This window comes from Heterocephalus glaber, unplaced genomic scaffold (genome assembly GCF_053883595.1).
Source record: "Heterocephalus glaber isolate CG9 unplaced genomic scaffold, H.glaber_assembly_v1.0 deba00001593, whole genome shotgun sequence".
Taxonomy (NCBI): Eukaryota; Metazoa; Chordata; class Mammalia; order Rodentia; family Bathyergidae; genus Heterocephalus; species Heterocephalus glaber.
In genome coordinates this window covers 2,010,825-2,029,756 of record NW_028258368.1, presented here as the reverse complement: position 1 = coordinate 2,029,756, position 18,932 = coordinate 2,010,825, and the positions used below count along the sequence as shown (strand labels likewise).

The window sequence follows — 18,932 nt, the reverse complement described above, 5'->3', positions numbered from 1 at the left end:
ACCAGCAACAGCAAACTGAATAAACAGGTGCTCCAGGCAAGACAGGCCACACTAATGCAGCTATATTAAGAAATTACATGGTCTAGATAATATTCAAATTACACGGTGTTACTGAACATCTATTTCTTCCACTTTCCAGGTTTTGTTCAGTGTGTAATATGTAAATAAAGGAACTGGAAGAGACACAAAACATTCACAGTGATTGTTCCTAGGTTTTAGAAGCAGATTTCAGTCGAGTTTTGTTTTCTTTCTTTCCTTCTTTTTGGCCTTACTGTGAACTGAATTCAGGGCCTTCACACTAAGCTACATTCCCACCCACCTCCTTTTAAACTCTGAGACACTGTCTCACTAAGTCACTGGGCTGAGTTTGAACTTGTGATCCTTCTACCTCTACCTTTCAGACTGCTGTACCTTCCATATTACAGCTACATGCCACCACTCTTGACTCAAGTTTTACTTTCTCATGTCTTCTAGATGTTTTTCAATGTACCTGTTTTGCTTTTGTAATCAAAAGGGAAAAATAATTTTTCAGAAGTGCCCCTTGTCAAAAAGCTATATATTGTATGGGCCTATTTCTATGAAATTTCCAGAATAAACAAATCCATGGACAAAAAGTAGATTAGCGAGTGTCAGGGGCTGGGGAGGCTGGAATTCAGAGTGACTGCTAATAGTACAGGTGATAATGAAAATGTTTTGAAGTGACAAAAATGTTCTGGAATTAGACTGCAGTGGTTGAGACATACCTCTGAATACACTAAAAAACCACCAGGTGGTACATTTTAAAAAGATGAACTTTATGCTATATGAGTTATAGTCCCAAAATACTGTTATTCTTTTAACATGCCCACATGCAGATAAATACCTTTAATTCTGAGGTAAGAAATGCAGAAGAAGGAATAGAGGGACAAGTATTTTTTCCATTTTCCACATTCACCCTCCCCAACTCTATACTCCACCACTCAATATATACAAGAAAGAAATCTACACTTACAAGAATGGCAATGAAGATGCTACCACCTCTAAATCTAAACGAAGGACAGCCCTGCCACCTGCTGACTGCTCCACAGATTCTCACATGTGCACTAAGGGTATCCTGAAGCACAGACTGGCATCCTGTCCCTCTGTCACTTTAGCATAATCCAGGTGATACAGGTACTTGGGTGAAAAACTTTACCAAGTCCCTAACAGATGTCAGGAGTTGATCATTTGGAAGGTTAGGCCTCCAGAATTTTTTTCTTCTTTCATTTACTACCTAAGAGTTATTGTACTTTTAACTTTTCAAGTGCTCTTTGCTTCAACTTTGCAGAAGCAATGTTCTAATGTCTTGCCATGATAATCAAATGCAATCTGGCAAAAAATAAATAAATAAAAGTGTTCTTAAGCATTTCCCTTTGGATTAGAATAGTAACTAGTAACTCTGATTATAGGGTGAATGAAACGTGAGTTTCTTTCAAATAGTAATTACTCAAATACTACTTATTCTCTAACCCAAGAAGGATTGGGGAGAAAAAATTCATGTTTGTTCATCAGAAATCAAACAGACTCCAATTGATAATAGTCATAAAACTTAGAATGAGATTATTTAATGAGTAATTTATTTCTACTTGTTTAAAAATTGGGCCATTTATGTCTACAGCCTTTTTAAAATCCACAATGTTCATTAGGAGATTTATAAGCACTAACTATGTTTATGTAATTTTGCCATTCTGGAAATAAGTATGATCTCAGAGCTCCTTAGCAGGCCCAATCTAACACATGACAAATGGCATTCAGAAAAGCTAAGTTCTCCTCCAGTATTGTAAACATATTTAAGAGCAGAGTGGAGATGTGGAGCTGGGTCTTTTTGATTTTGCATGGTGTGTTTTGTCAAGTTAGATGAAACATACCTTTCCTCCCATGACCTCGAGGTCTGGCAAAAGGGTCTACAATCCCCATCCAGTTCCCGTCTGCAGGCATGGACAAAGGTCGGGGCCTGCCTGCAGAGGGATGAGAAGGAAGGTGTCAAAGTTAGCCAGTGTGGACACTATACACAATCTTTTCCTTTATTTATCACTTAGATCCCACACTAACACTTATGCAGAAGCAATAACAAGTTTTAAAATACAGAAAGTATTTTAAAGCACCATGTTTCCATAGTAAGCAATTAGGACAGAGGCGTGCTAAACCTGAGCCTTTGCATCTATAACTCCACAGTTAAAACCCAGGCACTGAAAGTTAAAACTGTAATGTGAGCTCACCCAGCTGGGCTTTGATGCCAGGCAGAGTAATGACTCAACAAGGCTTTGCTTTAGAGAGATGAATAAAGGTCTCATATTTAGAATTTCACTGTGGTTTATGTTTTCCTTGGATTACCCTTCACGCTTGCCAAATTCACACGTCAGTTCCAAATAAGGAAGGGGGTGGGAAAGACAAGTAAAAGGAAATGGCAGAACAAGACAAACACTCAAGACCTTACCATAAGATGGTGTTTTCTCTCTCATTTTTGTGGGTAGAACATTGGTTTCCACTGAATACCCAGGCAACTGATCAGAATCCGCAATGGTAAATCTTCGTCTTTGGCTCTCTTGATCCAAGAAGGAATTTGGGGACTCTGAACCCTTAGGCCTGGGCAGTGGTTGTTTACACTTGCTGAATCCTCCATAAACAAAACTCCCTTTCTCATCCCTGGAAGACAATGTGCAATAATTAAATTGCTCATAAGCACTCTCACCTACTGAAGAATTCTAGGACCCATGCTACCTTTAGCACACAAAATTTACCTCCTTCTTTCCCAATGAGGGAAAAGCATTAGTTTATTCAACTCCGGTTAACACTAAATTACATATAGACCCTATTAATAAAGAACAAACGCCATCACTCTATTAAGTCAGAGGAAAGGCAGTGTTTCCTGCATATGTCTTAATAGTACATATATGCCTTGGCAAAGTTTTAGCTTTAGTTTTCCTTTGTTTAAACCTGTAATTGAATCTCCTGTTTAGAACAGAAATCAGAAGTTAAGGTATGTGCTACTGAAATGTTTTTCTCAAGCCAAAAGTAGTATCCTTCCCAAGATCCAGTAAAGAAGACTCTCGATCCATAATGAAGTTGTTGGATTTGAAAATTATGCCAACTATACAAAAGGCCCTTTAAAATAACCAGTGGAGAGTGACTATTGCTGAACTCAATAAAGAAACTGGAAAAAGCTGGATCACTGATTACATCCTAATTCTATCTAAATGTCAGTTTTTAATAAAACACAGTATTCGTCAAATTCAAGTTACAGATGTTTCTTTGCTTTCCTTTTTTATTTTCTGCATTTAGCAAATTCCATTTAGGTAATCACTACAAACATTACTGGACAAAACCCAGAATGAGGTAAGTCCCAAAGCAATCTCCTGATCACTTTTGCCTGTGTGTGGCAATCCCAGGTGTGCTTGCTGTCTGCTTACCCCTCCCACCCAAGAATCTCTTTCTCCACTTTTAAACCTGGCATCTAACTTCCCCACTCATAAACCTTGCGTGACTCACCACTCATTTCTCTGCAATCCATTTGCATTTTTATTACTCAGAAAATATCCTTCATTAGTGTAAGTATAGGTGGGTACACAAGTACACGTCTAACCCAGACAGACTGAAAGCTCCACTCCCTTTGTCCTTTTTCTGCACTATTTCTGTGACCCACCCAAAGGCTCAGAGAAGAATATTCAGGGTCAGTCTCCCACAAGCTGGGCAAGTGCTCTGCCACTGAGCCACATCCCCAGTGGCCCCTACAGTTTCTGATGCAACAACCCACACTTTGGCTGTCAGTGAAACTAAGCTTTGTGAAGCCAATCACTGCCCTGTACCCTTAAACTCCCTTCAGATCCTGTGACCGCATGTCTCTGGCCTGTGACTCCAAGGCAGAGGGCTCTCTACAGCCAAAATGCCCCTGATCACTTGAGGTAAATCCTCCACATGCTGTCTTGCATTCCACGTAAAACCATGGGAATCTTCTCTGACCCCAGGGAAAATGCATAAAAGAAGCAAACAGCTCAGCTAAATAAAAACAAATCAATGGAAAATTCCAATGTGAAGAAAAATGCCACAACAAAAAATGTGGCCTGAACTTTAGTGTTATGAAATATAGTATAATTGTGTATTTCCCAATTTATTCTTAAACAGCTGAATGAGACACTGGCAGGTTTCTGGGGGGTCAGCTTTGTTTTGTGTCTGGTGATCACCCAGACTCGGCAGTCAGTAAGCACATGCTGAGGAAAGGATCCAGATCCTCTAGTCTTTCCAGCATATAATATGTGAGTTGGTATAAATAAGCCTAGAAGGTACCTAAATCATCACCTGTCTCCCCTATACCACCCTGTATGACCACCCTTGTTATACCATATTACACTGAAGATGGCCACGAAGAAAGCAACTGTCTTTAAGACGTCATACCCCCCAGACACAGACACATGCATGTTTACAGACCACACTACCCTCGCACAGTTTTGTAAAAGTGCCATGAAGAATACCTTTCTCAGCAAAATCAAGGTACAACATTCCTAACTCTCCAGAGATGAATTTATCAATGAAACTTAAGCTGCAGAGACCTCCAAACAGCCCCTTCCAAGATTCCATAAGGAACACATACTTTTGTAAATTTTTCACAAGTAAAATATTTTGGTATTCTTTTCTTAGAAGGCCCCTCTCCAACAAGCTGCATGACCCCGTATAACACAGGCCTCCCCCTGAATTTCCTGTGCAGCAGGACTATCATACTCCCAGACTCAGCCCGGTCATACTGCAGTCCAGCAACCTCCTCTCTTAGCTCTAGGGGCTCCTCACACCACCACTCAGAATCTGCATGTACAGGAGATGTGTGAAAATGGGAGTGACATACCGGGGAGAGTAGGGGACCGCGGGTGGAGGAGGAATGTACAGATCCAGGATGGCTGGCTTCTCCTTCTTCAGCGACGTATCCAAGGTGCTTTCAGGGGACTGGGTTGTCATGGGTGGGGGCAAGGTCTGTAACAGCACAGCACAGAGAGCAAAAGAGCAGAGGTCAGTGCAGAGATTACCCTGAGCATACCTTCCCCTCCCTGACCCAAGACCAACGCCTTGTGCAAGCAGAGGCTAAAGTCATCCATCTATTCACAGCTACCAAGAGGAGTCAACTTGTAGGCTTCTTGGAGACACTCAGTGTTAACTGAGGGTGTTCAGGAGTCAGGTGGCAAGATTGTAACTCTAGCTCTGGGGCTATCAAATATTCATGCTTCTTCTTTTTCCTCTATAAAACAGGGACACTGACAGTATGGCTTACAGAAAGGTGCAGTATGCATTTGGTTCATGAAAATCACTAACAAGGCTACCACTGACAAGGAGGGTGGGCTTGGCACTCTGGTGTGACCCTCAATATCCTTCTGATCAGTTCTGTGTCGCTGAGCCAGTGACTCAACTCCCCTGTGCCTCATCTATAAAATGGCAATTGATGGAAATAAGAATGGTACTCAAGAGGGTAGCTGTGAAAATTGAGACCATAAATATAAAGAGCCTGGAACACTGCTTGTCATATAGATGAGTATACAACTTTATACTATATTTAACTTAGTAATGGACACGCATCCACACATACAATATATATGGCTCAAGGAGATGCACGGGCACCCAGGCTCACACAGGAGGCTGCCATTCCATCCCTAAGTGAGGGTAGATTCCAGGGAGCAGCTGTGTGGCCTGGACCAGCACGGGTGCAGGCGGATCCCAGCCGGGGCTCCGCCCTGACCCCAGAGACTCAGGCACACCCACCCAAGCCAAAGGCCTGCCCAGAAAGGAGCTGCAAAGGCACACAGGCTTCAGCCAGAGGCTCACCATACCCTCAGCCAGAGCCATGGACCCGCCTGGAGAAGAGCTGTACAGGCACACAGCAATACCCAGAAGCTCACCCCAATACCACTGATAAGTGCGAGAAGACCCTACCCAAAGCCTGTGCAGACAAGAGAAACTGGGGTGCACAGCCCCCAACCAAAGGCCCTCCCAGACAATAGCTACACAGGGTACCCAGTGAGAGGCATGCCTAGATACCATCCCAAGTGTGCTCGGGCCCCAGCCAGAAGCCTGCCCAGGCAACAGGTCAGCTCAGGGAACTAGAAGGCCACCACTGTGAAGCCAGGAATTGGTGTATTGGTGAGCGGCAGAGTAAAGGCTGCTCGGTGGCTTGTGAGAATTCAAGACCACTGGGTGAGCAAAAAGTCGCCTCAACAAAGGCACAACAGACTGCCTCTGCTGAAATGAGAAAACATGTAAATAAGTCTCAAAACCAGACTTCAAGATCACCTAAGGCAACCCCAAAGGGAAACGAGATGGAACAATCTGATATTCAACCACCTGGACTCCCTGAACTGGTAAAGAAAGGAGATGTGGAAAAAATGAAATCAGAACTTCTCAGATAACAGCAGAGATTGTGCACATAGTACAAGACATGATTAATAAATCTAGAGAGGACAACATAAAAAAATAGAGGAGCTGAGAAATATGATGGAATCCCAACATAGGAAACAAACAGAATCCAGAAAACAGATGCAAACAGATTTCCAGGAGATTAAAAACTCCACTGAAAGTTTACACAGCAGAATAAGCCAATATGAGGATAGAATTTCAGATATAGAAGATAGGATTGCAATTAGTGACCAGGAAAAGAAAAATGTCTTAAAAATTGTAAGGGACCATGAGAAATCAATCCAGCAGCTGCTAGACAACTCAAAGAAGAATAACATCAGACTGACTGGAGTCAAGGAAGAAACAGGAGAGTGCAGATGACATAAAAAAAATAACTGTTCACAGATGTAATGGCTGAAAACTTCCCAAATGGGGGAGAAGAACTTAACATACAGGTAAATGAGGACTCTAACTAGCCTTGATTAAAAAAAAATCTACACACAGGCACATAATAGTTAAGATGCCAGAAACCCAACAGAAGAACAAAATTCTACAAGCAGTGAGAGAAAAGAAACAAATCACATACAAAGGAAAGCCCATCAGAATCACAGCAGATTTCTCAACAAAAACCCACAAAGCAAGAAAAGCATAGAGTGATGTATTTCAAGCCCTAAAGGAAAGCAACCTCCGACCCAGACTGATGTACCCTACAAAACTATCTTTCAAAATTGATGGAGAAATAAGATACTTGAATGACAAAGAGCACCTTAGGAACTTCACGAATACCAAAGAAGCACTCTAAAAATTTTTAAACAATATCCTAGGAAAAGACAGTAAGAATCACAAACTCAGGAAGCCCTGCAGAATGAATCTATCAGCCATGACAAGAAAGTAAACACAAAGGGGGAGAATCCAACAAAAAGAAAAGGTCATGACAAGCACAAGTCAATACATATCAATTATAACCATCAATATTAATGGTCACAATTCAACATTCAAAAGAAACAGACTGGCAGAATGGGTCAAGAAGCAAGATCAACAATATGCTGCATACAAGAACACACTTAATTCAAAAGGAAACTCATAGACTGAAAGTTAAAGGGTGGAAAACAATACTCCATGTGACAGGAACCTGAAAAAAAGCAGGAGTAGCTATCCTCTTTCCCGATCAAGTAGATTTCAAACCAATGGTGATTAAGAGAGACAAAGAAGGACACTACATCCTTGTAAAGGGAACAATCCAGGAGGAAGAGATGACAATCATTGATATATATGCACCAAATCCTAGTGTGCCCAACTATATAAAACAAATACTAACAGACATGAAAAAATCAAATAAGCACTGATACAATAGCAGTGGGGGATGTCAATACCCTACTCTAACAAATAAATAGATCAACTAGACAAAAAATAAACAACGAAATACTAGAACTCAATCAAACTCTTGAACAAATGAATTTAACAGATGTTTACAGTGTTCCACCCCAAAAAATCAGAATACACATTCTTTTCAGCTGCACATGGTCATTCTCTAAAATAGACCACATACTCACTCACAGAACATGTTTAAGTGCAAAGGAACTGAAGTTATCCCCTGTATATTATCAGACCATAGTGCAATGAAATTGGAGATCAACAGCAAAAGAAACCTCAAGAATTTCATAAACACATGGAAACTGCACAACACACTTCTGAATAACCAATGGGTCAAGGAGGAAATTAAAGAAGAAATCAGACATTTCCTACAACTAAATAACAATGCCAATACAACATATCAGAATCTATGGGACACAATGAAAGCAGTCTTACAAGGGAAATTCATAGCAGTGAGTACTCATATATGAAAACAGTGAGCTGAATTACACAACCTGATGCTGAACCTCAAGCTTCTACAAAAGGAAGAGTAAGACAAACCCAAAACCCACAAAAGGGAGGAAATTATAAAGATTAGAGGAGAAATCAATGCAATGGAGACTAAGAGAACAATAGAAAAAAATCAATGAAGCCAAGAGTTGGTTCTTCGAAAGAATAAACAAAATTGACAAACCCCAGCAGCCAACCTTATCAAAAAAAGGGAAAGAAAAGGCCCACATCCATGCAATCATGCAATTAGTAATGAAAAGGATGAAATTACAATGGGCCCAGCAGAAATCCAGAGGATTATCAATATCTACTTTGACAACCTATACACCAATAAGATGGAAAATATAGAAGAAATGAACAGATTCCTAAATACGTATGAATTACCAAAGTTGAATGAAGACCTAAAAATTCCAAATGACCCAATATCAATCAATGAAACTGAAAATGTAATTAAAAACTTACCAACTAAGAAAAGCCCAGGTCCTGATGGCTTCACTGCTACATTCAACAAGACATTTGGAGAGGAACTACTGCCACTACTGTTTAAACTCTTCAACGAAATTGAAAAGGAAGCAATACTCCCAAATTCATTCCTGGAAGCAAGCATCACCTTGATCCCCAAAGCAGAGAAAGACTCAACTGAAAAAGAGACTATAGGCCAATCTCACTAGTGAACACAGATTCAAAAATCTTTAATAAGATACTGGCAAATAGAATGCAGAAGATCATCAAGAAGATTATACACCCTGACCAACTGGGATTTATCCCAGGGATGCAGGGATGGTTCAACATACCAAATGAATAAATGTAATACACTATATTAATAGAATCAAGGACAAAAACCATATTATCATCTCAATAGATGCAGAAAAAGCATCTGACAAAATCCAACATGCATTTATGGTAAAAACCCTACAAAAATTAGCATAAATGGACTCTACCTCAATCTAATAAAAGCCATCTATGAAAAACCAACAGCCAACATCATACTAAATGGTTAAAAACTGAAATCCTTCACACTAAAATCAGGAACAAGACAAGGATGTCCACTATCATCACTCCTGTTCAATATAGTTTTGGAAACATTACCCACAGCAAGTAGACAAGAGAAAGAAAGAAAAGAAATAAAGACAGGAAATGAAGACATCTAATTGTCATTATTTGCAGATGACATGATACTCTATATAGAAGACCCTAAGAACTCCACCAAAAGTCTTCTAGACTTAATAACCAAATTCAGTAAAGTAGCTGGATACAAGGTCAATACACAAACATCAATAGCTTTTCTGCACACAAAAAACATACTCACTGAGAGAGAACTGGGGCAATTAATCCCTTTCACAACAGCATCCAAAAAATTGAAATACCTAGGAATCGACCTAACAAAAGAAATCAAAGACCTCTACTCTGAAAACTATAGCACTCTGAAAAGAGAGATTGAAGAGAATATGAGAAAATGGAAAGATATCCCTTGCTCCTGGGTGAAAATAATCAACATAGTGAAAATGGCCACACTTCCAAAACTGCTATATAGATTCAATGCAATCCCAATTGAAATCCCAGCAGCATACTTCATAGACCTTGAGAAAACAATCCAAAAATTCATTTGGAACAAGAAGAGACCCAGAATAAGAAAAGCAATTCTAGGCAACAGAGACATGGCAGGGGGTATCACAATCTCCAACTTGAAACAATACTACAAAGCTACTGTGATAAAAACAGCATGGTACTGGCAAAGAAACAGACTTGAGGACCAGTGGAACAGATTAGAAGATGCAGAAACAACGCCAGACACACTCAGCCACCTCATCTTCGACAAAGGAGCCAAATACTCTCACTGGAGGAAAGACAGCCTCTTTCATAAATGGTGCTGGAAAAATAGGATTTCAACTTGCCAAAGATTAAAACTAGACCTGTATCTCTCACCATGCACTAAACTAAAATCAAAATGGATTAAAGATCTAAATATTAAAACAGAAACACTAAACCAGCTGGAAGAAAGGTTAGGAAGAACTCAAAGACACTGGAGTAGGAAAAGATTTTACGAACAAAACCTCAGTTGCCCGTGAACTAGCACAACAATCACCAAGTGGGATCTCTTCTTATTAAAAAGCTTCTGCACAGCAAGAGAAACTACCAGCAATGTGAAGAGACAACTCACAATGTGGGAAATAATTTTCACTAGCTGTTCCTCAAAGGTCTATCTAGAATCAATAAAAAACTTAAAAAGATCAGATCTCCCAAATTTAAAGACTCAATCCAAAAATGGGCACCTGAAATGAACAGCCATTTCTCAAAGAAGTAGAAATAGCAAATAAACATATGAAAAAATGTTCAACATCACTGGTCATTCGAGAGACACAAATGAAAACAACACTGACATTCCACCTCACCCCAGAAAGAATGGCTGCCATCATGAAATCAACCAATAACAAATGCTAGCAGGGCTGTGGGGAAAGAGGAACCCTGCTCCGCTGCTGATGGGAGTGTAGACTGGTGCAACCTCTGTGGAAATCAATATGGAGATACCTCAAAGAACCAGGACTGGAAGTGCCATTTGACCCAGCTATTCCCCTGCTGGGGATCTTCCCCACAGTGATATATGTCTACAGTGATATATGTGATATATGTGCATACCACAGATATATATATGCAGTGATACATGTGCATATTGCAGCGATATATGATATATATGTCCATGTTCATAGCAGCACAATTTGTGATAGCTAAAACTTGAAAGCAGCCCAACTGCCCATCAACTGGAGACTGGATAAAGAAAACATGGTTTTTTTCTAAAATGGAGTATTACTCAGCCATAAAGAATAAGAAATTAGAGACACTTATAGCTAAATGGATGCACACTTTTTTCCCTTAAGTGAAATAAATAGGACACACATGTGTAAATACTGAATAGTTTCTCTAGTGTGAGAAACTGAAAGTGTAAATAAGGACTAAAAAGTATAATAGATAATGTGAAATAGGAAGGAAAGGTGCAAAGGGGAAGGGGAAAGGGAGGGGTAGGGGAAAGGAAAGAAGGGAATGGAATTAATATGAGAAAAAGAAAAAATGGAAACAAAGTCTTTGTAGACAGGGAAGGGTGGAGGGGTTGAAGTGAGGGCAGGGGAATGGGGAAAAAATAACCAAGATTATGTAAAGGTATAAATTTCCAATTATGAATGTCATTATACTGTATACTTTAAATGTACCAATATAATTAATAAAAAAAAGAACAGTATCTGTATATAAAATCTGCACAAGTAAAATTTTCAGATTAAACTAAATTCCCTATAAAAAAATATATATGCTCAAAAATACAAGTTAATTAAAACATTTTAAATCCATACAACTTTATTATAGGTAAGTTTAATGAGTCTCAAAGGACCTGTCTTTTTTTTTTTTGGTACCAGGGATCGAACTTGGGTCCTTGCACTTGCAGGCAGGCAGTGGAACCACTTAGCTAAATCCCCAGCCCTAAAAAGACCTGTCTTTAAAATCTTGTGAGAGACTTTCAATCATAGCCTTCTACAGTTGAACAACAGCAATGATGATAACCCTTTTCTGACTGGTGAAAGGCAGCAAGGAAGTCACATGAACATCTGGCAAAGGCCAGACATCTGTGCTAGACCTGGACCCTGTGTGCCCAGTCTGTGACAGAAGCTCCCACCGGAGTGAGACTGTGAGCTGCCTTCCAAGGACTGGAAGTACAGCCACTGTCAAGAAAACTACAAGGAGCTCCATGACAGTCATAGAGTGACAGCTATTTTCATGAGATTCCTTGAGGCCCAGAGAGATGGGGCTCAGGCTTCAGTTTCCTACAGCACAATCCCCACATCTTAGCTCTTGGCCACTCCAGATGGAAAGATTACCATCTCTGTACATCAATCTTGGACCTTATCTAAAAACAAAGGGCCAGGGTCCAGAACCTTGGAAGCAAAAGTGGACTGGAGTGGCCGGGGATTTAGCTCAGTGGTTTCACCGCCTGCTGCACAAGCGTAAGGACCCAAGTTCGATCCCTGGTAACCAAAAAAAAAAAAAAAGGCCTGGAGTAGTCCTACAGGACAACTATTCCCTAAAATCTCCAACACTGATGGCCACTTCTGTACTGGCAGCCCTCCTTTACTAGGACTGTGGCATAAACACAGAAAGATCACTGAATTTCCTTTCGGTGTCAGAACAACACTAAGAATATTGAAAAAAATGAAACAGCTCCATTCCAAGAGTGGTACACACCTAGGCCTAGGGAACACAGAAGAATGACACACAGAGAAGTGCCCAGGGTTGGGGACTGAACAAGTCTACAGTCTTTGTCTAACAGTGTTCTTATTTGGAAAATATCCTGGACATATCATGAGAACACTTGGCAGCTGAGCCGACCGGTGACCTCTGCGGTAGTTACTTCCCCAGGTCAGATTCAGAACTAGATATCTCTAGTTCTCCTTATCACCTCTTCCCCAAACTGCAGTTAGTGAAACTTGGCAGGAAGGTAGGCAAAAACCAGAGAAAATGGAAAAGTATCCCTTCTAAAGTGAACTTCCAGAGGTCAAGGAACAAATCACCCTGTATGTAAACATACTTTTCCCTTATGTTCTGAACACCTCCAGGTGGATTTTCCTCTGATATCTCAGACTCAGACTGAAGATATCTGTCACCTCTACCTTCTGAAAGGGTCCCTCCTGGCTTTCTGATTTTTATCACCACCCAGGTTCCTCATCACATTTGACCCCTGCTTCTCCCTTGCCTTGCTGGGCTTCCTTACTCCTTCCACCAAAGCCATCTCCAATAGGACAGTGACTCTCAGGGCATTCCATGCCTGGCCAGAGGTCCACTGCCAGTAAGTGGCAGAGCTGGGATTTGTGCTTCAGTGCCCAGTTTTGTGGCCATCTTCATAACCACTTGCTGGGCTCCTTTGTGGGCCCTTGAGAGGCTTCTTCTCCCCAGTGGCCTCTTGCATTATTAGTCTTTCACTTGATTCTCCCAATTATCAGCCTGGCCCAAAACCACATGGCCCACATCCAATTAACACAACAACTTCCCACCTGTTGTCCAGATACTGTTTTTAGGCTGAACTGTGTCTCCTAAAATTCATATGTTGAAGTCCTAACCCCAGTAACTCTGAATGGAGCTGCATTTCAAGATTAGGTCCTTAAAGAGGTATAAATAAGGCCACTAAGGCTCGATGTAGCATGACTCATGTCCTCTTAAGAAGAGATTAGGATACAGACCCACAGAAAAGACCAGGAGAAGAGAAGGGAGGAGGGCAGCTATTCTGAAGCTAAAGTACAAGGCCTAAGCCTTGTCAATTTTTTGATTTTGGATTTTATATTTACTTTTTCTTGTTGCTCTTATTTTTCTTTTTTTCTTTTTTTGAGACAGGGTCTCACTATGCAGTTTAGGCTGCCCTTGAACTCACTATGCAGCCCAGGCTGGCCTCAAACTCACAGAAATCCTACTTCAGCCTCCTGAGTGCTGAAATTACTGGCATGCACTACCACACCTGGCTTGACTTTGTACTTTAACCTCTCAGCCTGTGATACTTGTTGTGGTGACCCTCAAAAAGTCCACAGATGCTAATGTAAAAACAGATGCCAACCTGCTACCTGTGGGACAAAGTCCACACCCCTTAGCCCAGCGCTCAGGATTTGCCACTACACCATCTCTGCTAACCATTTTATCTACCATTTCTGGCTCCAGGGAGTCTGAGCTGCTCATTCCTTACACTCGGAGCTTGGTGCCAACCCAGAGCCCCCATATTCACCATGACTACCCCAAATGACTTTAGTGTTGCTGCTGAAGGCACACAGCTGCCTCTTGTCCAGAGCATGCCCCTCCACTGACATATGCCTCCCCTGTGCAGGGCTACCAAGGGCAGCAGCTATCTGGCTACAATAGGACCTCCTCAGGACAGCCAGCTGAGGTTAGACTGGACCTGAGATGGCATCTTCACTGCCTCCCCTACCCCCTTTTTCTGCCTACCTCTCTCTCTTACAAATCTACTTGAAACACACCCTGAAAAACTGATTTTATAAGAATCTCAACTCTGCTTCTAGGAAAACTTCACCTAAGACACTGCCCTTCCCTTAAGGCAGCACACTCACACTGTGTGGGATGAGAGTGTCTAAAGAACAGCATTCTTTCTCCTTCATGGTACAAATGCTCATCTGCCAACGTAGACTCCACCCACCCTTCCAGGCTACAAAGTGTCTCACCTCACTGGGAAGGGAGGTCCTAACCTACACAGCCCATATTATCTCTCCTTCTCAAAAGCTCAACATTTCCTGTGCATTAATTAGCCAGCAGTGCTACCATGTGGTAGGCACTCCATCAATAATCTACAATGAGCTGGACATGGTGGCACATGTCTGTGATCCCAGCACTCGGAAGCCTGAGGTAGAAGGATCAGGAGCCTGAGGCAGAAGGATCCCTGTGAGTTTGAGGCCAGCATGGGCTACATAGTGAGTTCAGAGCCCACCTGAACTGCAAAGGGAGACCCCGCCTCAAAAAAACAAACAAACAAAAAATTAATAATAATTAAGCACCTGTAAGAGAGTATCACATTTTGAGACTTCAAGACCATTTAAATTTAAATATAACTAAAATTTTAATCTGACCAATGCAAACCAAAGCGGCTGAGAAGTGATCAATATGCTCAACTGTGGGGAATGACTTATATGCTATGATCTCCATAGTAGAAGCAACACCACACCTTCCAGGTTAAGATATATGATAAAATCACAGGCAGTTACAGATAAATTATAATCTCATTTTGATAAAAGGGCCTTCAAGTTAAAACAGACAACAGCAATGACATCAAACTAAAAAGCTTCTACATAAGGGTCGGAGATTTAGCTCAGTGGTTCCACCACCTGCCTCGAAAGCGCAAGGTCCAGAGTTCGATTCCTGATACTCAAAAAAAAAAGCTTCTACATGGCAAAGCAAACAAGGAATATACTGAAAAGACAATCTATACAGTGGGAGGGAAAACCTGCAAACCATATATCTGATGAGGATTTAACATTCAAAATAGAACTCAATAGCAAGAAAACAAATAGCTCAATTTTAAAATGGAGAAAGGACCTAAACAGACATTTCTAAAACTCAGACATATAAAATGGTAAAAAGGTATATGAAAAAAAGCTCAACATCACCACTCATCAGGAAAATGGAAATCGAATCTACAAGGAGATATCACTGCAAACATGCTATAGTGACTATTACCAAAGAGAAGAAAGATCAAGTGTTGGTAAGGAATGAAGAAGAGGAGACCCAGGGTACACTGTTGGTAAGAAAGTAAATCAGTGTTTCTGTTATAGAAAGTAGTATTGAGGAGCCTCAAAAAATTAAAAATGGGGGCCAGGGATTTAGCTCAGTGCTTCCGCTGTCTGCCTTGCAAGTGCAAGGTCCCAAGTTCGATCCCCAGTACAAAAAAAAAAATTAAAACTGGAACTGCCATATGATCCTGAAATTGCACCACTAGGCATATTTCCAAAGGAAATGAAATCAGTATGTCAAAGAGACATCTCCACACCCATATTCATGGCAGCACTATTCACAAGCACCAAAATATGGGCTCAGTCCATGTGTTCAACAACAGATAAGTAAATGATTAAGAAAATGTAATATAAATATACACAGGAGCACTGTTTAGCTTTGGAGAAGAAGGAAATCCTGTCATTTGTGACAATGTGGATGAATGTGGTGGACATTTTGTTAAATGAATGAAGGGAGACATGGAACGATAAATACTACATGATCTCACTGACATGTGGAATCTAAAAAAAGTCAAACTCCCAGAAGCAAGGAGTAGAGTGGTGATTATTACCAACTCAACAGGAAGGAGGCCTGGGAAGATGCTGATTGAAAGACAAAATTTCAGTTAGCCAGGAGAAAGTAAGTCTAAGAGTTCTCTTGTACAACATAGTGACTATATTTAATAACAATGTATTGGATCTTGAACATGTGGAGAAAGCAGATTTTAAGTATTCTCAGTACAGATAAATATATGAGCAACAGGGTATATTTTAGGTTGATTTAGCCAATCCATTGTGTATACATATTTCAAAATATGTGTTGTAACCATAAATATATAGTACATATATATTTTAGAAAACTAAATGAATATAAAATATAAATATAGAATATAAATTTTAGAAAATTAAAAGTATGCTCACTTATTTGCAAAGTGACTTTAATTATGTGCCCCTCTTGTTCTGCCCTCTGCTCTGTGCTATTTATTTTGTCTCCACCCTTCCTGAGTTGTACTTTGGATATATTTACAGTATACTACATCACAAAGTATCTACACTGATGGCCCGAAACTACCACACCTTCCAGGTGAAGATATAGAATACAATCACAGGCAGTTACAGATACTTTATAATCTCATTTTGATAAAAGGGCCTTCAAACGTCATTGTTTCAGCTTCTTGGCTTAGGAAGTAACACTAAAGATCAATGTTATAACAGGAGAAATGGTCTGGGATCCCCACAAGCCATGTGTAGACAAGAAGGGCATATAATGTTTGAAGAGAATGTAAATAATAAAAGTCATTTACAGGTAGTTTGTCTTTTACTATCACCAGAGAGGGACAATTCTGAGCAATTCCTAAACCATGATATGATACTGTTACCAGACAACTGGTCTCAGTCTCACCCAACTTCCAGGCTCTTTTTATCCCAAAGAAAGAAAGACACAGATTTATTAAAGGAAAGTACATTCCCCAGATCAGGATCAGGGAGATAAGAAGAGTGACAGCCCCATCTGCTCCAGGTTTTGAGATATAGTACTTATTGGGTCTTGGAGTCTGAGGTCTTAAGAGTCTGGGGTGGCATCTAAGAGGACTCTGTCCAATTAATTTAAAGTCTCTACCCTCATATCAGGAGGGAGCTTTTTATATGAGCCTGGACTGAACCAGCATGGCTGCCAAAGACCATGGTGTTGAGTGGGGGGGTGTCAAAATTGCAATGGTAATGACATTGCAATGACCACAGCATTACCCTCAGTCCCTCTGAAACAGCTGGTGCACGTGCTCCACAGTCTCATGCCAGAGGTCAAGAAAGTATGACAAGTGAAAGAGCATATTTCTCAGGCTCATGTCAGGTTGTTAAGGAAATGTGGGGAGAATGGGATGCTCTTGCAGTCTCTCAGAGCTGGGAGGCGTCCTGTCTGTTGTGAGTCTAAGGCCAGGATGTCACCCACACCACCTCCTGCCTCCATGCAGCTCTCCACAGGATAGGCTGCATCCCCTGCCCTTGCCTCTGCCTTGATAAAGTGCTGCTAAGAACTCAATCCCATGTGGGCTCTATAGGACTGGTGCTGAAATTGTATGCAATTACACATGTCTGAAATGACAGAAGAAACCCAGGGTGACCACTGTGCAATGGTGGAAACATCTCTACCTGTGCTGTCCACTATGATAGCACAAGTGACACGTGGCTATTCAGCACCTGAATGGGGCCAGGGAGATGGAGGAATTGAACTTTGTGTTATTTTATTACTTCAAATAGTCATCTATGGCTATTGGCTATCATATTTTTCAGTGCAGATTTAGAATTTATATTTTCATACAGGCAGAATCATAGAATAAGCAGACACAAACCAACTCCTGAAACCAACCACTTTAATATTTTAATCTGTTTTTTCTTTTTTTGGTACTGGGGATCGAACTCTGGTCCTTGCACTTGCGCAGTAGGTGATGAAAACCACTGAGCTAAATCCCCAGCCCGATCTGTTTTTTTTTCAATGAGACAAGCCAGACCCTGACCCTATTTACACCCTGGCGCTAGACAAATCCTACAAAAATGACAGGTACCTGCACAGGAGGTGGCTTCCACCGCAGGTTCTTCAGAGGAGCTGGAGTGAAGTTGAATGAACCCGTAGGCCTCTTCTTAAGCAGTAGCACAACTCCAGTGGGATTCTCTCTCAATTTCCTCACCAGGTTTTTTAGCTGCCATCCCACCTTCAGAGGGAGAACACAAGGTGTGAGGACTTGTTCATGCATAAAGAAAAATCAAGTCTGTGAATTTATCTCAAGGAAATGACAGCTGTGAGCAAATAAACAGGCAGATACAAGTTTGTCTTAGCACTTAAGACAGCAGAAAAGCAGACAGAAATTACAAACTTTAAAAATTTAAATCAAAGGATTTTACATTTAGTTAAAAGAGGGAAAACAGGACTCAATAGACAAACTCACCACAGTTTGCCGATTAACTTGAATGACTTCATCACCAGCATGAATCTTCTGAGATCTGTCTGCAGGAGACTACATAGAATTAAAAGAGACTTTTTTAGTTTTCCAAACCTTCTATTATTTTGTACTTCTATTTCTTCTTCTGTAGACAACTAAATTAAAATTTTCTCAGGATAAAGAAGATAATGTATTAATCTCCCAAGATTACCTAGTCCATGGAAGCTGGCATATAAAGACTGTGTTTTCCATTTTATTAGTGTCTGTTGTAATAATCTGTCCGTTAGAACAGTTAGGTTTATTTAACCTATGGAAAGAGTCTGGACACCATGCTGAAACAATCAGTTGCTAAAAACCACTGGATCATATAAAAACTACTCACAAATATCTCTATCAGAATTAATCACGTAAAAGCTGACCAGTTGTTTAACATGTAAAGATTATCTTTGTAACTCTGTCATCCCTTTTCCATATTAAACTTGAATCTTCTCTTCCC

At 40.6% G+C, this 18,932-nt stretch overlaps 1 protein-coding gene across 3 annotated transcripts in view; it reads right to left on the bottom strand.

Annotated features, from left to right (window-relative positions):
* Cnksr3 (CNKSR family member 3) overlaps positions 1–18,932 on the bottom strand; it is a 100,119-nt gene that overhangs the window by 5,653 nt on the left and 75,534 nt on the right. For all 3 annotated transcript variants that reach the window (XM_021238020.2, XM_087193432.1, XM_004856853.4), the window contains 5 exons: positions 18,443–18,511; positions 18,062–18,208; positions 4,856–4,980; positions 2,456–2,664; positions 1,887–1,976 (listed from right to left, as the gene is read on the bottom strand). In XM_021238020.2, the coding sequence (XP_021093679.1) occupies positions 1,887–1,976; positions 2,456–2,664; positions 4,856–4,980; positions 18,062–18,208; positions 18,443–18,511 (640 nt within the window). The remainder of the gene's footprint in view (positions 1–1,886; positions 1,977–2,455; positions 2,665–4,855; positions 4,981–18,061; positions 18,209–18,442; positions 18,512–18,932) is intronic.